General features: G+C 31.0%; 4 protein-coding genes across 4 annotated transcripts, besides 4 other annotated features; 3 read left to right on the top strand and 1 right to left on the bottom strand.

Moving 5' to 3' along the window:
• Positions 1-1,280: 1,280 nt before the first annotated feature.
• Positions 1,281-1,332: a mobile genetic element.
• A 57-nt stretch (positions 1,333-1,389) lies between these two features.
• Positions 1,390-2,357: a mobile genetic element.
• Positions 2,358-2,427: 70 nt separating this feature from the next.
• Positions 2,428-2,481: a mobile genetic element.
• Positions 2,482-4,361: 1,880 nt separating this feature from the next.
• TVAGG3_0387830 (leucine-rich repeats (6 copies)-containing protein) lies at positions 4,362-6,464 on the top strand (the record flags this gene model as incomplete). The annotated part of the gene is made up of 1 exon (XM_001584257.1): positions 4,362-6,464. One exon carries the CDS (start codon positions 4,362-4,364, stop codon positions 6,462-6,464), a length of 2,103 nt encoding a protein of 700 aa, XP_001584307.1.
• Positions 6,465-6,728: 264 nt separating this feature from the next.
• Positions 6,729-10,805, bottom strand: TVAGG3_0387820 (leucine-rich repeats (6 copies)-containing protein; the record flags this gene model as incomplete). The annotated part of the gene is made up of 1 exon (XM_001584256.1): positions 6,729-10,805. One exon carries the CDS (start codon positions 10,803-10,805, stop codon positions 6,729-6,731), a length of 4,077 nt encoding a protein of 1,358 aa, XP_001584306.1.
• A 570-nt stretch (positions 10,806-11,375) lies between these two features.
• Positions 11,376-12,371, top strand: TVAGG3_0387810 (ribonuclease inhibitor domain-containing protein; the record flags this gene model as incomplete). Its single annotated transcript, XM_001584255.1, has 1 exon — positions 11,376-12,371. One exon carries the CDS (start codon positions 11,376-11,378, stop codon positions 12,369-12,371), a length of 996 nt encoding a protein of 331 aa, XP_001584305.1.
• Positions 12,372-12,824: 453 nt separating this feature from the next.
• Positions 12,825-14,906, top strand: TVAGG3_0387800 (leucine-rich repeats (6 copies)-containing protein; the record flags this gene model as incomplete). Its single annotated transcript, XM_001584254.1, has 1 exon — positions 12,825-14,906. One exon carries the CDS (start codon positions 12,825-12,827, stop codon positions 14,904-14,906), a length of 2,082 nt encoding a protein of 693 aa, XP_001584304.1.
• Positions 14,907-17,166: 2,260 nt separating this feature from the next.
• Positions 17,167-17,963: part of a mobile genetic element that runs on past the window's edge.

The following is a 17,963-nucleotide window of genomic DNA, read 5'->3' as shown; positions in this document are numbered from 1 at the left end:
AAAGAAATAAACAATTTATATAAAAATTGCACTTATGGGCAGTTTAGATATATAATTTATATATAACATATATACAAATCCATAGACAAAGTGCAATAACTACAATGTTGTAGAAAATTACAGCAGAAATACTGACTTTTTGAAGGATAATAAGAATTCTTCTAAATGTTGTATTTTTATAATTTGATTGATTTTTTTACTATTTCATTAATCTTTTATGAATAATAATTATTTTTAATATATGTGCTATTAAAATTTCAAATTTTGACTAATATATCTAAGTTATCTGAACGAAACATTTAGAAAATATCATACTTACATTGAAATAGCAAGTAGAGCATATTAATAGCAAGTTTCTTGGCTTTATATCTATCATCTATTGTTGTTTGATCAAACAAAATTCACTCTATTATATGGTGTCAATTAATTAAAACAATTTTTAATAGTTATTTATTTAGTGCGAATAAGTGCAAACTCATAAATGAATAACTTAATAGTAGAAATGAATTATCTGATATAAATCTCATATTTTGTCCATCAGAAATACTTTAATTGCATACGCATAACTATTAGTAATACGTCTGGAGTGTCAATTAATAACAATCCCACAACAAGTAAAATTCAGATTTTTATTAAACTTATTTTTTCCTAAAAGTTTTCTCAAATTACTATATATACATATGTGGATAAAATAATAGTAATATTGTAAAAAATTAGATAATTTTTTTTATTTGAGAACCTCTCAAAAGTTCATTCAATTTATCAATTGTTTCAGTTTGATGTATATTCATTTCTGGAGCCTAAAACTTTAGCAATCATGACAATATCATATTCTCTTTCTAACTACGCAATGTAAGGGTATCCTTAAATAAAAATATTTGATATTAGAATTTTATTGGAAAAATAAAAAACTTAATATTTTAAAGAAATACTTAAATACTTGAATGTTTTAACTTTTACATTATCATATAGACTCTCAAATTATTGATTGGAAACGGTTTGAGGGTTATCAATTTTAAAAAAATTGTGAGTTTTTTAGATTTTTGGCAATGAGTTTTAAAAATTTGTGAGTGAGAATGTGTGTTGATGCTTGGCACTTTGAAGGGAAGATGTTCTGGGTTCACAATTATTAATGGGATAAATAAAATGATTATAAATATAATATATTAGAAAATAATTTGCAAAATCTCTCCATTTTTATAAATTTAATAATAGAAGTTGATCTATATAGAAAGAGCGTTTTATCTATTAAGTTTTTGGCTTTTGCCTTCAAATCATTAATATAATTTTTTCAAAAAAATTGTTTTATTTAAAATAAACAAATTTTATCAAATAACTAGTATTTTTAAATTATCTCTTGAAAAATTGAAAAATTTACAAATTAAAAAATGGAAGACATCTTGGTTCGTCTCGAAAACCCAGAAGATCTTAAAACTTTTCAACTCCCAACCGTTCCCGCCGATCAGGTTCTCAACGTAATTGAAGAAAAATATCAAGAATACATTAATAATCCAAATGTAACTCTCGAAGATACGGCAAAAACACTTTCAATAGGAAAAGAACGTTTGAAAAAAATTTTCGTACTACTCGGCTATCCAATAAAAGAAAGAGGAAGACCAAAGAAAAAAATTTTTGAGGAAGATGTATACAAAATTTTGGAAATTAAAGCACAATATGACATTGGATACAAAAGGATCAAAGAATCATATTTCGAAAAAGTCGAAAGATTTACATTCAACGATGCTTTCAAAATTTTCAATCAACAACATTTGTTTACATTTCACAGGCATCAGAAAATCGACGAACATCCACATGAATACGTTGCTCAATATGTTAATCAATTGTGGCATACTGATTTGAAATTTCTGAAGGACGATAACGGTAACCTTCAATATTTAATTTCATTTCTTGATGACAGAAGCAGATACATTATTTGCTGGGATGTTTTCGATACAAAAGAAATGAAAAATACTGCCAGAGTATTTCGTCACGCAATTGATTTAGTCAAATTAGTTCCACATGGAATTCTCACAGATAATGGAACAGAATTCATTGGAAAAGATTTTGAAGCGGTTTGCCAAGAATTCAATATAAAACATTTCAAAACTCATCCGTACTCTCCAGAGGAAAATGGAAAAATTGAAAGGAGTTGGGAGACTCTTTTCAAGACAAACCCTGGAGTGAACGTCTTTGAGTTCATCCCCAATGTTGTTTCCCAGTATAATAGGGTATGGAAACACTCCGCATTATTCAAACTCTTTGGGGAGAAATTGACTCCATTTGAGGCCTGGGAAAGAGGCCCCAAATGGACAAAAGATCTCTGCGCTGAACCAGGCTTCGAAAAAAATCTTAGAGATTAACAAATAATTTCAAAAACAAGAAAATTCAAAAAATCACAAAAAGGAAGTTAAGGAATAAACACTTACATTTATTACATTTGGATTTTTTTTTTAAATTCAGTATTATTTTTAGAAATAAGATAATATAGTTCTAAATAAAACAAAGAATGTTAAGAATGAAGAAGGAATTAGCGGATGCAGCCGAAGCACGCTCACAAATTACTCTCAATATCCACTCAAATCATACAAAGTTTTGTCGAATAGTTTGATATAAAGACAAAAAATTTACAATTTTTAATTAAATCCGAACAATCTTACATATGCAGCCGAAGCACACTCACAAATTACTCTCAATATCCACTCAAATCATACAAAGTTTTGTCGAATAGTTTGATATAAAGACAAAAAATTTACAATTTTTAATTAAATCCGAACAATCTTACATATGCAGCCGAAGCACACTCACAAATTACTCTCAATATCCACTCAAATCATACAAAGTTTTGTCGAATAGTTTGATATAAAGACAAAAAATTTACAATTTTTAATTAAATCCGAACAATCTTACATATGCAGCCGAAGCACACTCACAAATTACTCTCAATATCCACTCAAATCATACAAAGTTTTGTCGAATAGTTTGATATAAAGACAAAAAATTTACAATTTTTAATTAAATCCGAACAATCTTACATATGCAGCCGAAGCACACTCACAAATTACTCTCAATATCCACTCAAATCATACAAAGTTTTATATTTTCATTTTATTGTTTCTTAATAAAGAATTTACTTTAATATTCTTAATTGTTTTCTTTTTTATATTTAATTTTTGATATCTATTTTAAAAAACTTATACAAATTCGAGTCAGCTAATAATTTAATTGAAAAAATAAAAAGAAAACATATAATTTTTAATCCGTCTAATTGAATAAGCAATATTATAAATATTATGTTAAACGGTTAATTTTTTCTCAAAAAAAAATTATTTCGAATTTCCGAAATTTTTGACATTTTGGCTGAGAACTATGGTCTGCGAGGTACATAGATAGAATCAGTACCTCGCAGACTATAGTTCTCTATATGGCGCCGAAAATTTTTGGTGAAATGTCGTCGCATTTCACCAAAAATTTTTCGGCGCCATAGGAAGAATTGGAGGGTGTGAGATACTATTACATGCTATAGTACTCACACCCTCCAACTCCCAATCAAAATCGCATAAAATTTGCTACTTATCTTCAGATTACCTCCCATTATAAAATATATCATTGCTATCTCATCGTACTATATTTCCACCCTATTGTATTTAAAAATATAAAATTTTTTGATAATATATTTTTATATCTTGAATTTTCAAACAATATATTCACAGATAATATAATGGGAAATCTATCTCAACCTAGCCTTAAAGTACCAAACTCCTGCTTGCATTCTCACTCACAAATATTAAACATCCATCTCCAAAAAACTAAATTCTTCACAATTTTTTTAAAATTGAGAACATAAAAAACGTATGCATTCAATAATTTAAGATACTAACAAATATTAAAAACTTCAAAATATCAGATATTAACGTTTTTCAATTAAAAAAAATATCATTTTGCTTTTCAATTCGAACATAAATCTTAAATATTTTTAATTAATATCTGATTTACAGCATTATTATCCATTTATAAATCTGACAAATAAATAACAAAACCGTCAGAAATAGTGTCATTTTTGTCAAAAGTGAAGTCACGCTATTTTTCATGCACAACAAGTTTCAACAATTAACTCTGAATTATTTAGAGATACACCTTTATCAAATATAACTGTTCCAAGATCTCATAGAACAATTAATAGAAGGGCTTTTGCAAACACTCCATTAGACTACATTTATCTTCCCGATGGACTTTCAAGGATTGATGCAGAAGCATTTCGAGATTCAAATATCTCTGATTTAAGGATTCCAAGTAGTTTGAGAAATATTAGATCTAGAGCTTTTGATAACTGTCCATTGAAAAACATTACACTTCCATATGGAATGTCTGAAATAAATAGTGAAGCATTTATGAATTCAAACATTATAAATCTCACAACACCAAGCACAATAATGACGGTGTATTCAAATGCATTTAAGTATTGTCCTTTAGACTATTTCTATCTAAATGAAGGAATTACATTAATTGATAATAGTGCATTTGCTTTTAGTAATATTACGAATATTACTTGTCCTAGTACTTTAGAAACAATAGGTTCATATGCCTTTAATTCAAGTAAATTAGAATCAATAACTTTCAATAGTTCAGTTTATTTTCATGATTATTTATGTGCATATACTCCAATGGAGTTTCTTGAAATACATGAAGGAGTTACTGAAATTCATTCTTATTCACTTGCATATACAAACTTAAAAGAACTTATTATTCCCGATACTGTTACTTCAATTGGCTCATTTGCGTTCAAACAAAGTACTCTTCCTAATATAACTCTTCCAGTAAACTATACAAATATTGGAGTTTCGACATTTGAAGAGGCAGGTATAAAATATTATAATGTCACTTCGAATATCACATTTATCAACTATTATGCATTTAGGAATAGCAGAATATTGAATATCACACTTCCTAAGTCATTGAAACACATCGAATTTGGTGCTTTCGAAGGATCTGATATTGAGTACATAGAAATACCAGATGGAATTATTAATATCACACATAGCCTTTTCAAAGATAGTAAACTAAGAAGTATTAAACTTCCTGAGAGTGTTAAAAACCTTCATAATCATTCATTTTATGGTGCTGTAATTACTGATTTAGTTCTCTCAGATAACATTGAAAAAATCTATCAATATTCATTTGCTTTTTCAAATTTGACTACTATTCATTTACCAAAATACTTATCTATAATTGGATATCATTGCTTTATGCATACACCAATGACATATCTAGAAATGAATCCAAACTTTCAGATTTTCAATGATTCAGCCCTTGCTGATTCAAACATTACAAACGTCGTTTTACCATCATCATTATCGGTAATAGGTGAATATTGTTTCAATGGTTCAAATGTTACATACCTTCAATTACCAGAAGGATATGGTGGAATCAATTCAAAATCATTTGCAAGTAGTAAGATTATTGAAATCAATATGTCATCAACAATTTCTTCAATTTCCAGTTATGCTTTTATGTTTTGTCCAATGACATCACTTGTAATTAAGAATAATACGGGATGGATCGGAGACCATGCATTTGCAGGAAGTAAATTGGTTAATATTACTTTCCCACCAACAATATATTATATTGGACCATGCGCATTTGAAGAATGTCCTTGTGAAAATGTAACATTGTATGAAAGGTTTCAAAGCATTGGAAATAATGCATTCACAAATAGTAGCGTAAAGTATTTAATACTTAAGAATGTAAGTTCAATTGGATATCAGGCATTTTACAATTCATCAATAGTTTCAATACAATTCCCTGACCATGTAAATATGAGTATTTACTATGAAGCATTCAGAAATTGTATTCTACCAGAGATAATCATACCATATGGAACAGAAGAAATCGGCAAATTTGCATTTAGAGGTACCAGACTTGAGAAATTATTCATTCCTGCAACAGTTCGAAGATTATATAATTGGTCATTTGTAGGATGTCAAATCAATGAAGTTATCATTGAAGAAGGATTCACAACAATTCCAGAGTATTATTTCTCAATGGCAGACATTTATCATATTACTCTTCCATCGACAATTTCATATATTGGAAGATATGCATTCATGGCAGCATGGTTCAGTGAAATAACAATTCCAGCTGGGTGCACTATCTCACACCATGCATTTGAAAACTGTCAAATGCTTACAAACATTACAATTGGAGCGAACTGTGTCATTAATATAGATGCATTTGTTCTCTGCAACAATACGAAGATTGTCACCGCTGGCAAGAATATTGAATACAAAGATATGGTTTTTGGTGAATTGAAGAATATAGAGCTTATTTATACAGGACAAACTGACCCAACAGACGAAAATACAATAAAAAACTATAAACAAATTGCCTCAAAAGTTAAGGTTCCATGTGAATATGCATCCACAACATTTTGCGGCATTAATGCTATTAAACAGGATGGATGCACTTAACATTGAGAGTTTTTAATCTTTCAAGAAAAGTTATTATGTTTTAAATTCACTTTATGAATAAATTATTTTAGTATTATAAATTTTTATCAAATTGGGTATGTAACATATTATATACCCACAGATGATTTTTGAATAAGTTATGATTAATATAGCTAATATAATTATATAAAACATATAGAGAAAATACTTATATAAAATTAAATAACGCAAAAATAAAATCTTTTAATAAAATGATCATGATAAAACGCATAAAATAAATAAAAATTAGTCATCATCGGTTCTTGAGAAATACATTGCTGCAAGTGCTGAGTATTTGATTGAACTTGATGCCTTATTATATGAAAAACAATTGAATATACCATCGCATGTTGTCATGTTTTGAGGTCTATGTTTGACAAACTTTGGAGACCTGTAACAACATATAACTTTTACAATTCCTGGGACACTACGGAAGTTTTCTCGTGTTAATGGGTTTCTTATGTCATACAAACCAAAATGGAATACAGTCGCATTTGTGACATTATGGAATGAGTTATCTTCTGCGATGAATTCACCATATGTTGTGATATTTCTCATTTGAGAACAGAAGGTGAATGACTCACCATAAAAACGGGAATCAGGCTGAATTGTCAAATTGACCAAGTCGGTGCAATATTCAAATGTATGATTGAGAATCTGCGTATGATTCCATACAAACAAATTAGTAATATCAGTTGACAGGAAGGCATATTGATCGAAATATCTCAATGAAACAGGGAATTTGAAGTTTGGAACATGTGATAATGCAAAAGCAAACTCATCAATCTTAGAGAAACCTTCTTCAAATTCAACTGAGTTTGCAAGTAATCCAGAGAATGCAAATTTACCAATTTTTTGAATCGTATTCGGAATCTTAAGTTCATTAATACATGTTCCTTTGAATGCGAATTCTTCAATCACTTTTGATCCAAATGGAATTCTCAAATATGGGACTTTGATCCAACTGAATGCATACATTCCGATTGTTTCTATTGGGGCATTTTCTGGCATGATGATGTTGGAAATTCGGCAATTATAAAAAGCATATTCACTTATGAACTCTAATGTACTTGGAAGAGTTAATGATTCCAATTTTGAATAAAAGAAGGCATAGCTTTCAATTCGTTTCAAACCATCCTTGAAGACCATTTCTTTACATGGACAGTATTGAAATGAATAACCATCAATTGTATTCAATGTACTTGGAAATTCAAAATATTCGATTTTACAGTTTTGGAATGATTCACTGTAAATCCTTTCCAATCCTTCGGGAATTACTAATCTAGAGACCTTATTTCCTTCAAAAGCTCTAGATTGTACAGTTACGAGTGACTGGAATTCAACGTATGCAATGTTACTACTTGCAAGTGCATAAGTATCTAATTGTTGGAATTTTTCTTTGAAAACCAATCTAGTAAGAGGAGTATTTTGAAAGACATACTTGCCAACTCTAAGAAGAGAGCTTGGAAGCTCAAGGTTTTCTAATTTAGAGTTTTTGAAGCATTCTTTTTCTATTGTTTGCAAGTTATTTGAAAGTGTAATATGGGTTAAGTTACTGTATGTAAATGTGTTTGTATCCAAGATAGTTACAGGATCGGGGATGATTATTTCTTCTATAGGGGTATTATAAAAACATTGATATCCGATACTATTTACATTGCGAGGCAAAACAATGCCATAAATACGAGAACTCATAAATGCACTATATTCAATAGTTGTTAATGAATTTGGAAGAGTGATTGATTCAATCTTACTCTCAAGGAAGCATTCATAGGGAATTTTTGTAACTCCTTCAGGAATATTTATTGACCTAAGTGTACAGGAATAGAAACATCTGTAGCCAATGCTTCTAAGTGTATTTGGTAATGTCATGTTAGACAATTTACAACTCTGAAATACCTCATAAGAAACTTCTCTTAAAGAGTCAAAGAAATGAATTGTTCCAATTGTGGCAGAATAGAAGGCACGATATCCTATGTAATTTAGTTTATTTGACATATAGATATCATTAGATCGAGCATATTCAAAACACCAACTACCAATGCTAGTAATCGTATTAGAAAATCTGATAATTGAAATGTTTGAGTTCTCAAAAGCATCACTGTCGAGACTTATCAGGCCTTCATTTAATTGTATCTCAGGTAATGTACAATTATTAAATGCGTCCCTGGAAATTGTTCGAATTGTACTTGGAATATTGATTGATTCTAATATTGTATCACCATATTCATATGAGTATATTGTTGTTTTTCCTTCTGGAAGGAGAGGATTTTTCATTGGGATATTTCCAAATGGACGGGATCCGAACGATGTTTTATTGTTCATGTCAAATGTTTCAAGTTGGCTGCCATAAAATGCACGTTCACCAACACTAGTAATTGTTGACGGAACATTGATCCTTTTCAACTTTGAATAGTAGAAAGCATAATCACTAATTGTGGAAACTCCTTTTGGAAGAGTTATTTCTTCAAATTCTGAAAATTGAAAACAATATCTTCCGAATGAGTTGAATGAGGCAGGAAAATCGAATTTCTCGACTTTGGAGTACTCAAAGCAATTAGATCCAAAGGAGCGGAGAGTATCTGGAAGCTTGATATATTTAAATGTAGAATGAGAAAAACAGTAATCTTCAAAGGAATAAAATGGATTAGGGAAAGTAATATTTCGAACTTTTGTATATGCAAAGCAAAACCTACTCAAAGATGTAATTTTTGAAGGAATTTTGATATTCTTGATTCTCGACCCATTGAATAATCCTTCAGGGAAAGAAGTTATAGTATCAGGAATTGTTATGTGCTTGATATCTGAGCATCCAAACATATATCCAGCCAATGTTGTTTGTTTTTCAGGAAGATCAATGTGATTGATACGAGAACCATTAAAGCATTTGTATCCGAATTCAAGCGGTTTGTTTGGGAAAAAGATTTTACAAATATCTGAATTAATAAAGGCATAATCACCAAACGACTCAATTGTATCAGGAAAAGTAACAAAAACCAAACGGCTACTAGCAAATGCATATGATTTGATAGTTTTGATTGGCTCAGGAACATTAAATGTTTCTAAAAATGCATTGGCAAATGAATATTTTCCTAAGACTGTTATATTTGAAATGCAACAATATTCTAAGTTTGAATCAGCAAATCCAAAATCTTCAACTTCTCTAAATCCATCAGGAAGAGACATGTTTCTAAGGGGAGTATGGCCAAAAGCAAATGCTCCAACTGAAGTGAGTGTACTTGGTATTACAATTTTCCATAAATTACTATATTCAAAAGTTTTAGGGCAAATTCTTGACAATCCCTCATTCAAAGTGATGTAGTTTAACGAACTATGATAGAAAACACCATTCTTAATATTGATCAAAACAGGTGGCATAGAAATATTGATTAGTCCACAGTAGGCAAATGCATATGGATCTAGTGTCGTAATAGGATGAGGTATGACAACATCATGAAGTGGGCAAAAAGCAAATGCATAACTTCCAAAATATTTAATTGTATTTGGGAAGTTTATATAGGTGAATTGAATAGGAGAAGAGTAGTAGTAGTTATCTCTTGCAAACGCCGAGTCACCAATATGCTCAAAACCCTGCGGCAAAGTGCAATTTGGTAATTTCGTAAAATTATAAAACCCATAATTACCAATGTAAGTCAAATACGGTGGTAGTATCAGTTGTGTTACAGCTGAGTTATTTGCAAAAGCACTATTCCCGACCTTTGTTAGAGAATCTGGAAATGTGATTTCATCAATCAAGGAACAGTTTTCGAAACAAGAATTTCCAATCGTTGTTACACGCGTATTTGCTAATAAGCACTTTGTAAATGTGTTATTGTAAAACGCATAATTTCCGATTCGGGAAAGTGTGCTACAAAACGCCGGGCTTTGAAGTTTCGTGCAGTTCCAGAAACAATAATCAGGAATATAAGTGAGTTCAGGGTTAAAAGGGTAGGATTCCAAGCTCGAACAGTTATAAAAGCAGTTTTCACCAAGTTCGCGCAAGGGAGAGTTAATAAAAATCGATTTTAATGATATACATTGAGAGAATGCATCCTTACCAATCGAAATTACAGTATTTGGAAAAGTTATATTATCAAGTCGCGAACAATTATAAAATGCGCCAGAGTTAACAATCCTTAGAGAATTTTGAATGGTAACGTTTCTTAAGTAAATAGAACTATTGAAAGCATAATTTCCAATAATTGATACATTTATAAGAAATGCGGAAAGCATATAAGTACCCTGATATCTTCTTTCATTAATATTACCATTATATATCGTGTAGCAATAATTATAATAATTAACTGATTCGGTGGCACTCATATTTCTGAATTTTTTTATCAGAGTTTTGAAAATTTTAACATCAAGAAAACATCAATAAGATTTAGAATTTTGTAATGCTATCTGTTTACTAAAAGATGAATCCTTTTTGCCATTATAGTAACCTTATTTATTTTTATTTTGTTCTATTCAAATAATGAAAAATAATATCTTTTTATCTTTTTTTGGCCACTTTAACCGCTATTCTTTGAATTGCTATAGAAAATTTGAGGGAATCTGATACGAATGTAAATGGCCAAATCTTTTAATGAACTCATCATTATTACCATCAGATCTTTTCAGCAATGTTAACAATAGAGCCCCTAAACTTGGAATCAAATTTATTACTTCTATTTATAAATTAATAAATAGATACGATAATTAAGATAATTTTCTTCTTCTAAAAGATTTAATTTTGACATTTAAATTCAAATAAAATCTCCTGAAAATTTTCAGAACTTTACGATTTGGAGAATTTGAAAATAAGCTTCATTTTCTATGACATTAAAATGAATCTGTTAAGTAGTTAAATACTTTTTACTTTACAACTTTTGAAATTCTTTAGAGATTTAAATGGCTGCAAAGGTCACAATTGATGGATCTAATTATCTATTTCAAGACGGAATCATCTTAAGCAATGCATATCAATATGATAGTGCCATAAGCAAAGCCACATTTACCAACGTTCCGACAATTAATTTCAAAGCTTTTCAACTTTGTACGAATTTAAGAACAATAATTGTATTGGACACATTAACATCGATTGGGGCATACTGCTTTGTAGGATGCACAAATTTACAAACGGTCAAAATCTCATCAGATCTTACAAATTTACCAGAAGGAGTATTTGCTGATTGCACAAATCTACAAGAAATAACTTTCCCTCCATATCTGCAATCCATTGGCATACAAGCGTTTCAAAACTGCAATAATTTGGAACGATGTGAATTTCCTTCATTTCTCAAACGAGTAGATAGTGAGGCATTTCGTAACTGTCGTTCCATTAAAGCTATAAAGTTTGCATCCCCTGTTGAATTAATTGGCAAAGACGCGTTTAATAGTTGTAATGCGTTGTCGAGCATTGAATTTCTATCTCCTGTGACAGCAATCTCAAAAACTGCCTTTTCTCAATGTCAGAAATTAAAAAACGTCACATTTTATGATGGTATCGAATCAATGGGCGACAATGCCTTTTCATCAAGTTATATCGAAAATCTGACATTTATCGGTACAGCTTCTTCATTCGGATCAAACACTTTTCAGAGCGGCCGATTGGGCACTGTTAACTTAACGAGGGCATCTTTCACATCATTGAATTCATACACATTCAGCTCTGCAACAATCCAATATATTTACTTCCCTCAATCAATTTCCAATATTGGCAGATATGCCTTTTCAAATGGCAATATTGGATCTATGATATTTCAACCAGGCATTGTTTTAGAATTGTCAGAATATTGTTTCTACAACACAAGAATTGATTATGTTATGCTTCCAAAAATTTCATCAAAAGCAACAAATTCATTTATTATACAAGATTTGGAATTCTTACATTTGCACCTGAAGTAACTGTAATAACCAATTCATTCTTCAAAGATATAGCAACTAAATACACATCTTACACTGGTGATCACACATCAAATAACAGAATATCCACATTAATCATATCAGATACAGTTGAATCAATTGAATCAAGCGCATTTTATTCATTAGGAATATATACAATTACTCTGGGCCGTGGCTTAAAGAATATCGGCACATATGCATTTGCATATAACAATTTCAATAGAGTGTCAATTACATCACCATATATAAGAAATATCAATTCATATACATTCTCAGAGTGCACTTCTTTGCAATATGTAACATTACCCGATACTATTCAAATCATTGATAGTTATGCATTTAATAAATGCCCATTACTAAACATTACTATTCCAAATGACCTGAGTTTTCGAAAATTACCCGGTAAAGAATATCACGCTCCCATATGGATTTTCCGAAATTGGCTATCAAGCATTCATGTATTCAAATGTAATTAATATCACTACTCCAAGAACATTAAGCTCTATTGGTTCTTATGCATTTTCATATTGCCCTGCACAATTCATTGAACTATGGGACGGAGTGAGTACTATAAGTAATTACGCTTTCCAATATAGTAATATAACTAATATAACAATTCCTAGTGGAGTTTCTGAACTAGGATACATGGCTTTTTATAGAAGCACTTTACAATCAATTACATTCAAGGGCCCAACTTCATTTCGAGAATATGCATTTTCATATACTCCACTTCAACAACTTGAAATAATTAACGGTGTAACATATTTATATAGTTATTCTCTCGCGTACACAAACTTGACCGAATTAATAATACCAAATTCAGTAACTTCTATTGGAGAATTTGCATTCCATTATAGTAAATTGCCAAACATTACATTACCAAATCAATATACATATATTCGTGAATCAACATTTGAAAATGCTGGTATCAAATACTACACAATTACATCAAACATTACTTACGTTGGCAAGTATGCATTCAAAAATAGTCGTGTTCTTAACATATCTTTACCAAATTCAGTTACATACTTTGGTGAAAACGTATTCGAAGGTTCTGATATCGAATACATTATTTTTCCAGAAGGAATCAATAAAATCCCTATTAACACTTTTAAGAATTCTCAATTGAAATATGTAAAGATACCAGAAACAGTTTTTGAAATAGACGATTATGCATTCTGGGGAGTTCCAATGGAGGATGTGAATATTTCTAATTCAGTCAATAAAATCTATGATATGGTGTTTGCATATTCAAATTTATCTCACATAACTCTTGGAAAGAATTTAAGTGGAATGGAGCAATTAGTTTTTACTCATACCCCATTGAAAGTTTTGGTTTTAAACGAAAACTTCAGTTATTTCAATAATTCAGCTTTGGCTGTATCAAATATTACTAATGTAACTTTATCATTGAATATTAGTGAGATTGGCAGTTACACGTTTAGTGATACAAAGCTTGAATTTATTAACATTCCTGAAGGTGCCACAACGATCTATGATGGATCATTTGCTAACAGCTCTCTAAAATATATCGATATGGCATCAACAGTTGAATCAATTGAAAGTCACGCATTTTTCAATTCCACATTAGAGGCAATATTTATTAAAGAGGGAACCAAGTACATTCATAGTTATGCATTTGCTGGTACAAAAATAAAGAGTATTGAGTTACCACATACTTTACTGAGTATTGGATCTTATGCTTTTCAAGGTGCTCCATGTGAAAACATTACTTTCTATGAACAATTTAGCGATGTTGGAAGTTATGCATTTACAGGTAGCAATGTCAAACATGTGATTTTCTACAATGTTAATTCTATTGGAAGTATGGCATTCTATGATTCTGCCATTGAAACAATCAAGTTCCCCGAAACAGCATCTCTAAGTATTGGTTACGGATCCTTCATGAATTGCGAGTTACCTGATATTATTCTTCCGAAAGGAACAACATCAATTGGAAAATTTGCATTTAGAGGCATAAACTTAGAGAAATTATTCTTGCCTTCATCACTTTGGTTGGGACATAATTGGTCTTACGTAGGATGCCAAATTGAGAGTGTTATTCTAGAAGAAGGTATAACAAGAATCCCAGATTATTATTTCAACCTGGGAGATTTTTATTCATTTTCTATTCCATCAACGGTTAGATACATTGGAGAATATGCATTCTTGTCATCATGGATGAATGAAATAACTATTCCTGCAGGATGCAATGTTTCACGATATGCATTCAAAGATTGTAAAGCATTGAACAAAATAACGATCGGTGCAAATTGTATAATCAATAAAGATTCGTTTAATCTATGCAATAACACAAAGATAGTTCAAGTTGGAGAGAACATTGACTTCAAAGACATGGCATTTGGAGATCTTGCAAATATCAGTTTAATTTACACAGGAACAAATGACATCACTGATCAAATGACAATAGATAACTATAAGCAGATTGCAGCAAATGTCACAGTTCCATGCAGCTATTCATCCCCCACATTTTGTGGAATTAATGTTATCAAGAAAGATGAATGTTCAGAATTATAACTCAAGATGGTATTTTTTTGAATAGCATCAAAAGACTCGAGGGTAATTTATTTATTTTTTTCTAAAATTTTACTATTGTTTTTTTTTGCGGTTAAATTCCAAAATATTCTTTAAATATTAAAAATTATCAGAATATACTACACGCATTATTGTCGAAATGTTTCAAAATTCTTTGATTTGAAAAATTAAACTTCTTATAACATTGAATTATTAAGAAACATAGTTATATCCTTTTTTATTATTGCAATATTCAAAGTGTTAAACCCAAATAAAATATGAACATTTATATTTGAAAACGCAGAAAATAATAATTTAGCAATAAAATTAAATAATAATAATATAAAAATATATGTTATTATTAATCATCATCTGTTCTTGAGAAGTACATGGCAGCAAGAGCTCCATATCGAACAGAGCTTGAAGGTTTGTTGTATGAGAAACAGTTCCAAATGCCATCACATGTTGTCAGATTGACTGGACGAATTTTAAGAAATCTCGGAGATCTGTAACAACATGTAACAAAAACATTTCTTGGAACACCAAGCATGTTTTCTCTTGTTGTTGGATTTCTGATATCATGCAAACCATAATGGACAACAGTTACATTTGTTACATTATGGAATGAGTCAGCTTCTGCAGTGAACTCTCCATATGTTGTAATATTTCTAATGAAAGAGCAATTCAGAAATGCATCACGACCGATTCTGCAGTCAATTTGAATAGTCAAATTAGTTAAATCAATGCAACATTCAAATGCACCATTGAGGATTTGTGTATTATTCCATATAAACAATTCAGGAATTTCACTAGAGAGGAATGAATATGGACCGAAGTACCTCAATGAGACAGGGAGTTTGATATTTGGCGAATGAGAAAATGCAAAAGTAAATTCTTCAAGTTTGGTAACTCCTGGTTCAATTTCAACAAAATCAGATAATAATCCAGTAAATGCAAACTTGCCAATACTTTCTATTGTGTTAGGGATCTTGAGATATCCAATGCAAGAACCTTTAAATGCAAATTCTTCAATTACTTTAGTACCTTTTGGAATAGTGAAATAAGGTGCAATCGTTTTACTGAAAGCAAATATTCCAATCTTTGTTATATTTGCAAATTCAGGCATTACGATATTTGTTATTTGACAAGTGTAAAATGCACAATTTCCAATGTATTCCAATGTACTTGGGAGAGTAATTGACTGAATATTTGAATCATAAAAAGCATAATTTTCAATTTGTTTCAAGCCTTCTTTGAAAACCATCTCGCTGCAATAGCTATATCTAAATGAATATGATTCAATTATTTCTAATGACTTCGGGAAATCAAAATATTTGATTTTACAGTTTTGGAATGATTGACTGTAGATTCTTACCAATCCTTCAGGTATAACTAATCTAGAAACCTTGTTGCCTTTGAATGCTTCAATGTTGACATTTACAAGGGATCGAAATTCAACCGTAGTTATGTTACTATATGCCAAAGCATAATCATCTAATGTTTTGAAGTTTTCTTTGAAGACCAATTCTGTAACATTACTATTTTGGAATGCATAATTACCAACACTCACAAGAGAATTTGGAAGCTCTGGATTCTCCAATCTAGTGTATGCAAAGCAACTGCTATATATTTCTCGCAGGCTTTTTCCAAGTGTTATGCGTGTCAAGTTACTATAAGCGAATGTGCTGGAACGCAAAGTTGTCACTGGATCAGGAATGTTTATTTCTTCCAAAGGAGTTTGATAAAAGCATTCTTGATCAATATAGTTTACATTAGGTGGCAAAACAATGTCGTGAATACGTGATTGATAGAATGCTTGATCGTTTATTGTAGTCAATGAGTTTGGAAGAGTTATTGATTCAATTTTACTATATTGGAAGCAGTAACTAGGAATTGTTCTTACACCTTCAGGGATGTTTATAGATTGAAGAGTGCAATATTTGAAATCAGCTTCACCTAAAGTCCTAAGTGTTTCAGGGAATGTCATGCAATCAAGGACGATTTGTCCTCCCAGGCATTGAGGATGTACTGCTCGTAGAGTTTCATGACCTCTGCCTTGCACCAGACACCCTCTCCCTTGGAACGTAAGGCTTCTTCGAAGTGCTCGAATGCGATTGGCTGCGTGACCATCTAAATGACACTTTTTGTCCGTTTGGTCAATGTTTGTGTCTCGTGCATAGTCGACGAAAATACAACAAACAGGTTATATATGAGTTTGAGACCAAGAATTCCCCACATTTAATTCAAATTCAAATAAAAATTTTTTTACTTCATGCAATGTTTTATTTCTGTGCCGTCTTCAAGTATGCCCCAGTACTTACGCTTGGAGAGACATGAACTTCGGTGAAAATTTTGTCCAATTTGAATTGACCCATCTTTTCACCGACCATGCCCATTTCAATGAGTTTGTTATAGCCTTCTTCGTTCGTCATGAGTGTCGTCAATGTTCTCATAGTAAACCAAACTTTCGATTTGACTTCGGAGAAGAATTTGTTGTAGTTGTCAAGGACGCCTTTGCGAACTGAGGGTAAGACCAATGTTCGACAATAGGTTTTAATGTGGTTACTAAGCCACTTTGACCTTGAGTGAATTCGTACTTCAAAACAAAAGAGAAAACTTTCAACAAAGTTGTCGACCTTCTCATAATGTTTACTCTTCATCTCTTGAGGTTTCTTAATGGAATATTCCCATGTTCGAATTCATAAGCAATTTGAGTGTCATTGCAAGTTTGGGGTTTGAAGCTTTCCTAATATCATAGAGTTGTGTATGACTTTTCCAACTGTATAGTTCCTTCCCGGGAACTCACCGTCTTCGTTTGGAATTCCAGTCGGAATATATTGGACGAACCTCATGTATGCAGCGTTAGGTCGACATAGTATATCTTTTCGTTGAGGTCACTGTCGCAACCAATTGGTCCAGTTTGTGGAAATTCAAGTGAGTCTCTTATCTTCTGAGAAACTTCTCCTGTTATCTCATAAACATCGTCGAAGCAACCTGTTTCATATAAAACCTTCTGACCTAACTCAGATGCTCTCCAATACAATTTGACGTCAAATTGGA

This window comes from Trichomonas vaginalis, chromosome V (genome assembly GCF_026262505.1).
Source record: "Trichomonas vaginalis G3 chromosome V, whole genome shotgun sequence".
Taxonomy (NCBI): domain Eukaryota; phylum Parabasalia; order Trichomonadida; family Trichomonadidae; genus Trichomonas; species Trichomonas vaginalis.
The sequence above is the reverse complement of the archived record's forward strand: the minus strand, read 5'-3'. Positions and strand labels throughout refer to the sequence as shown.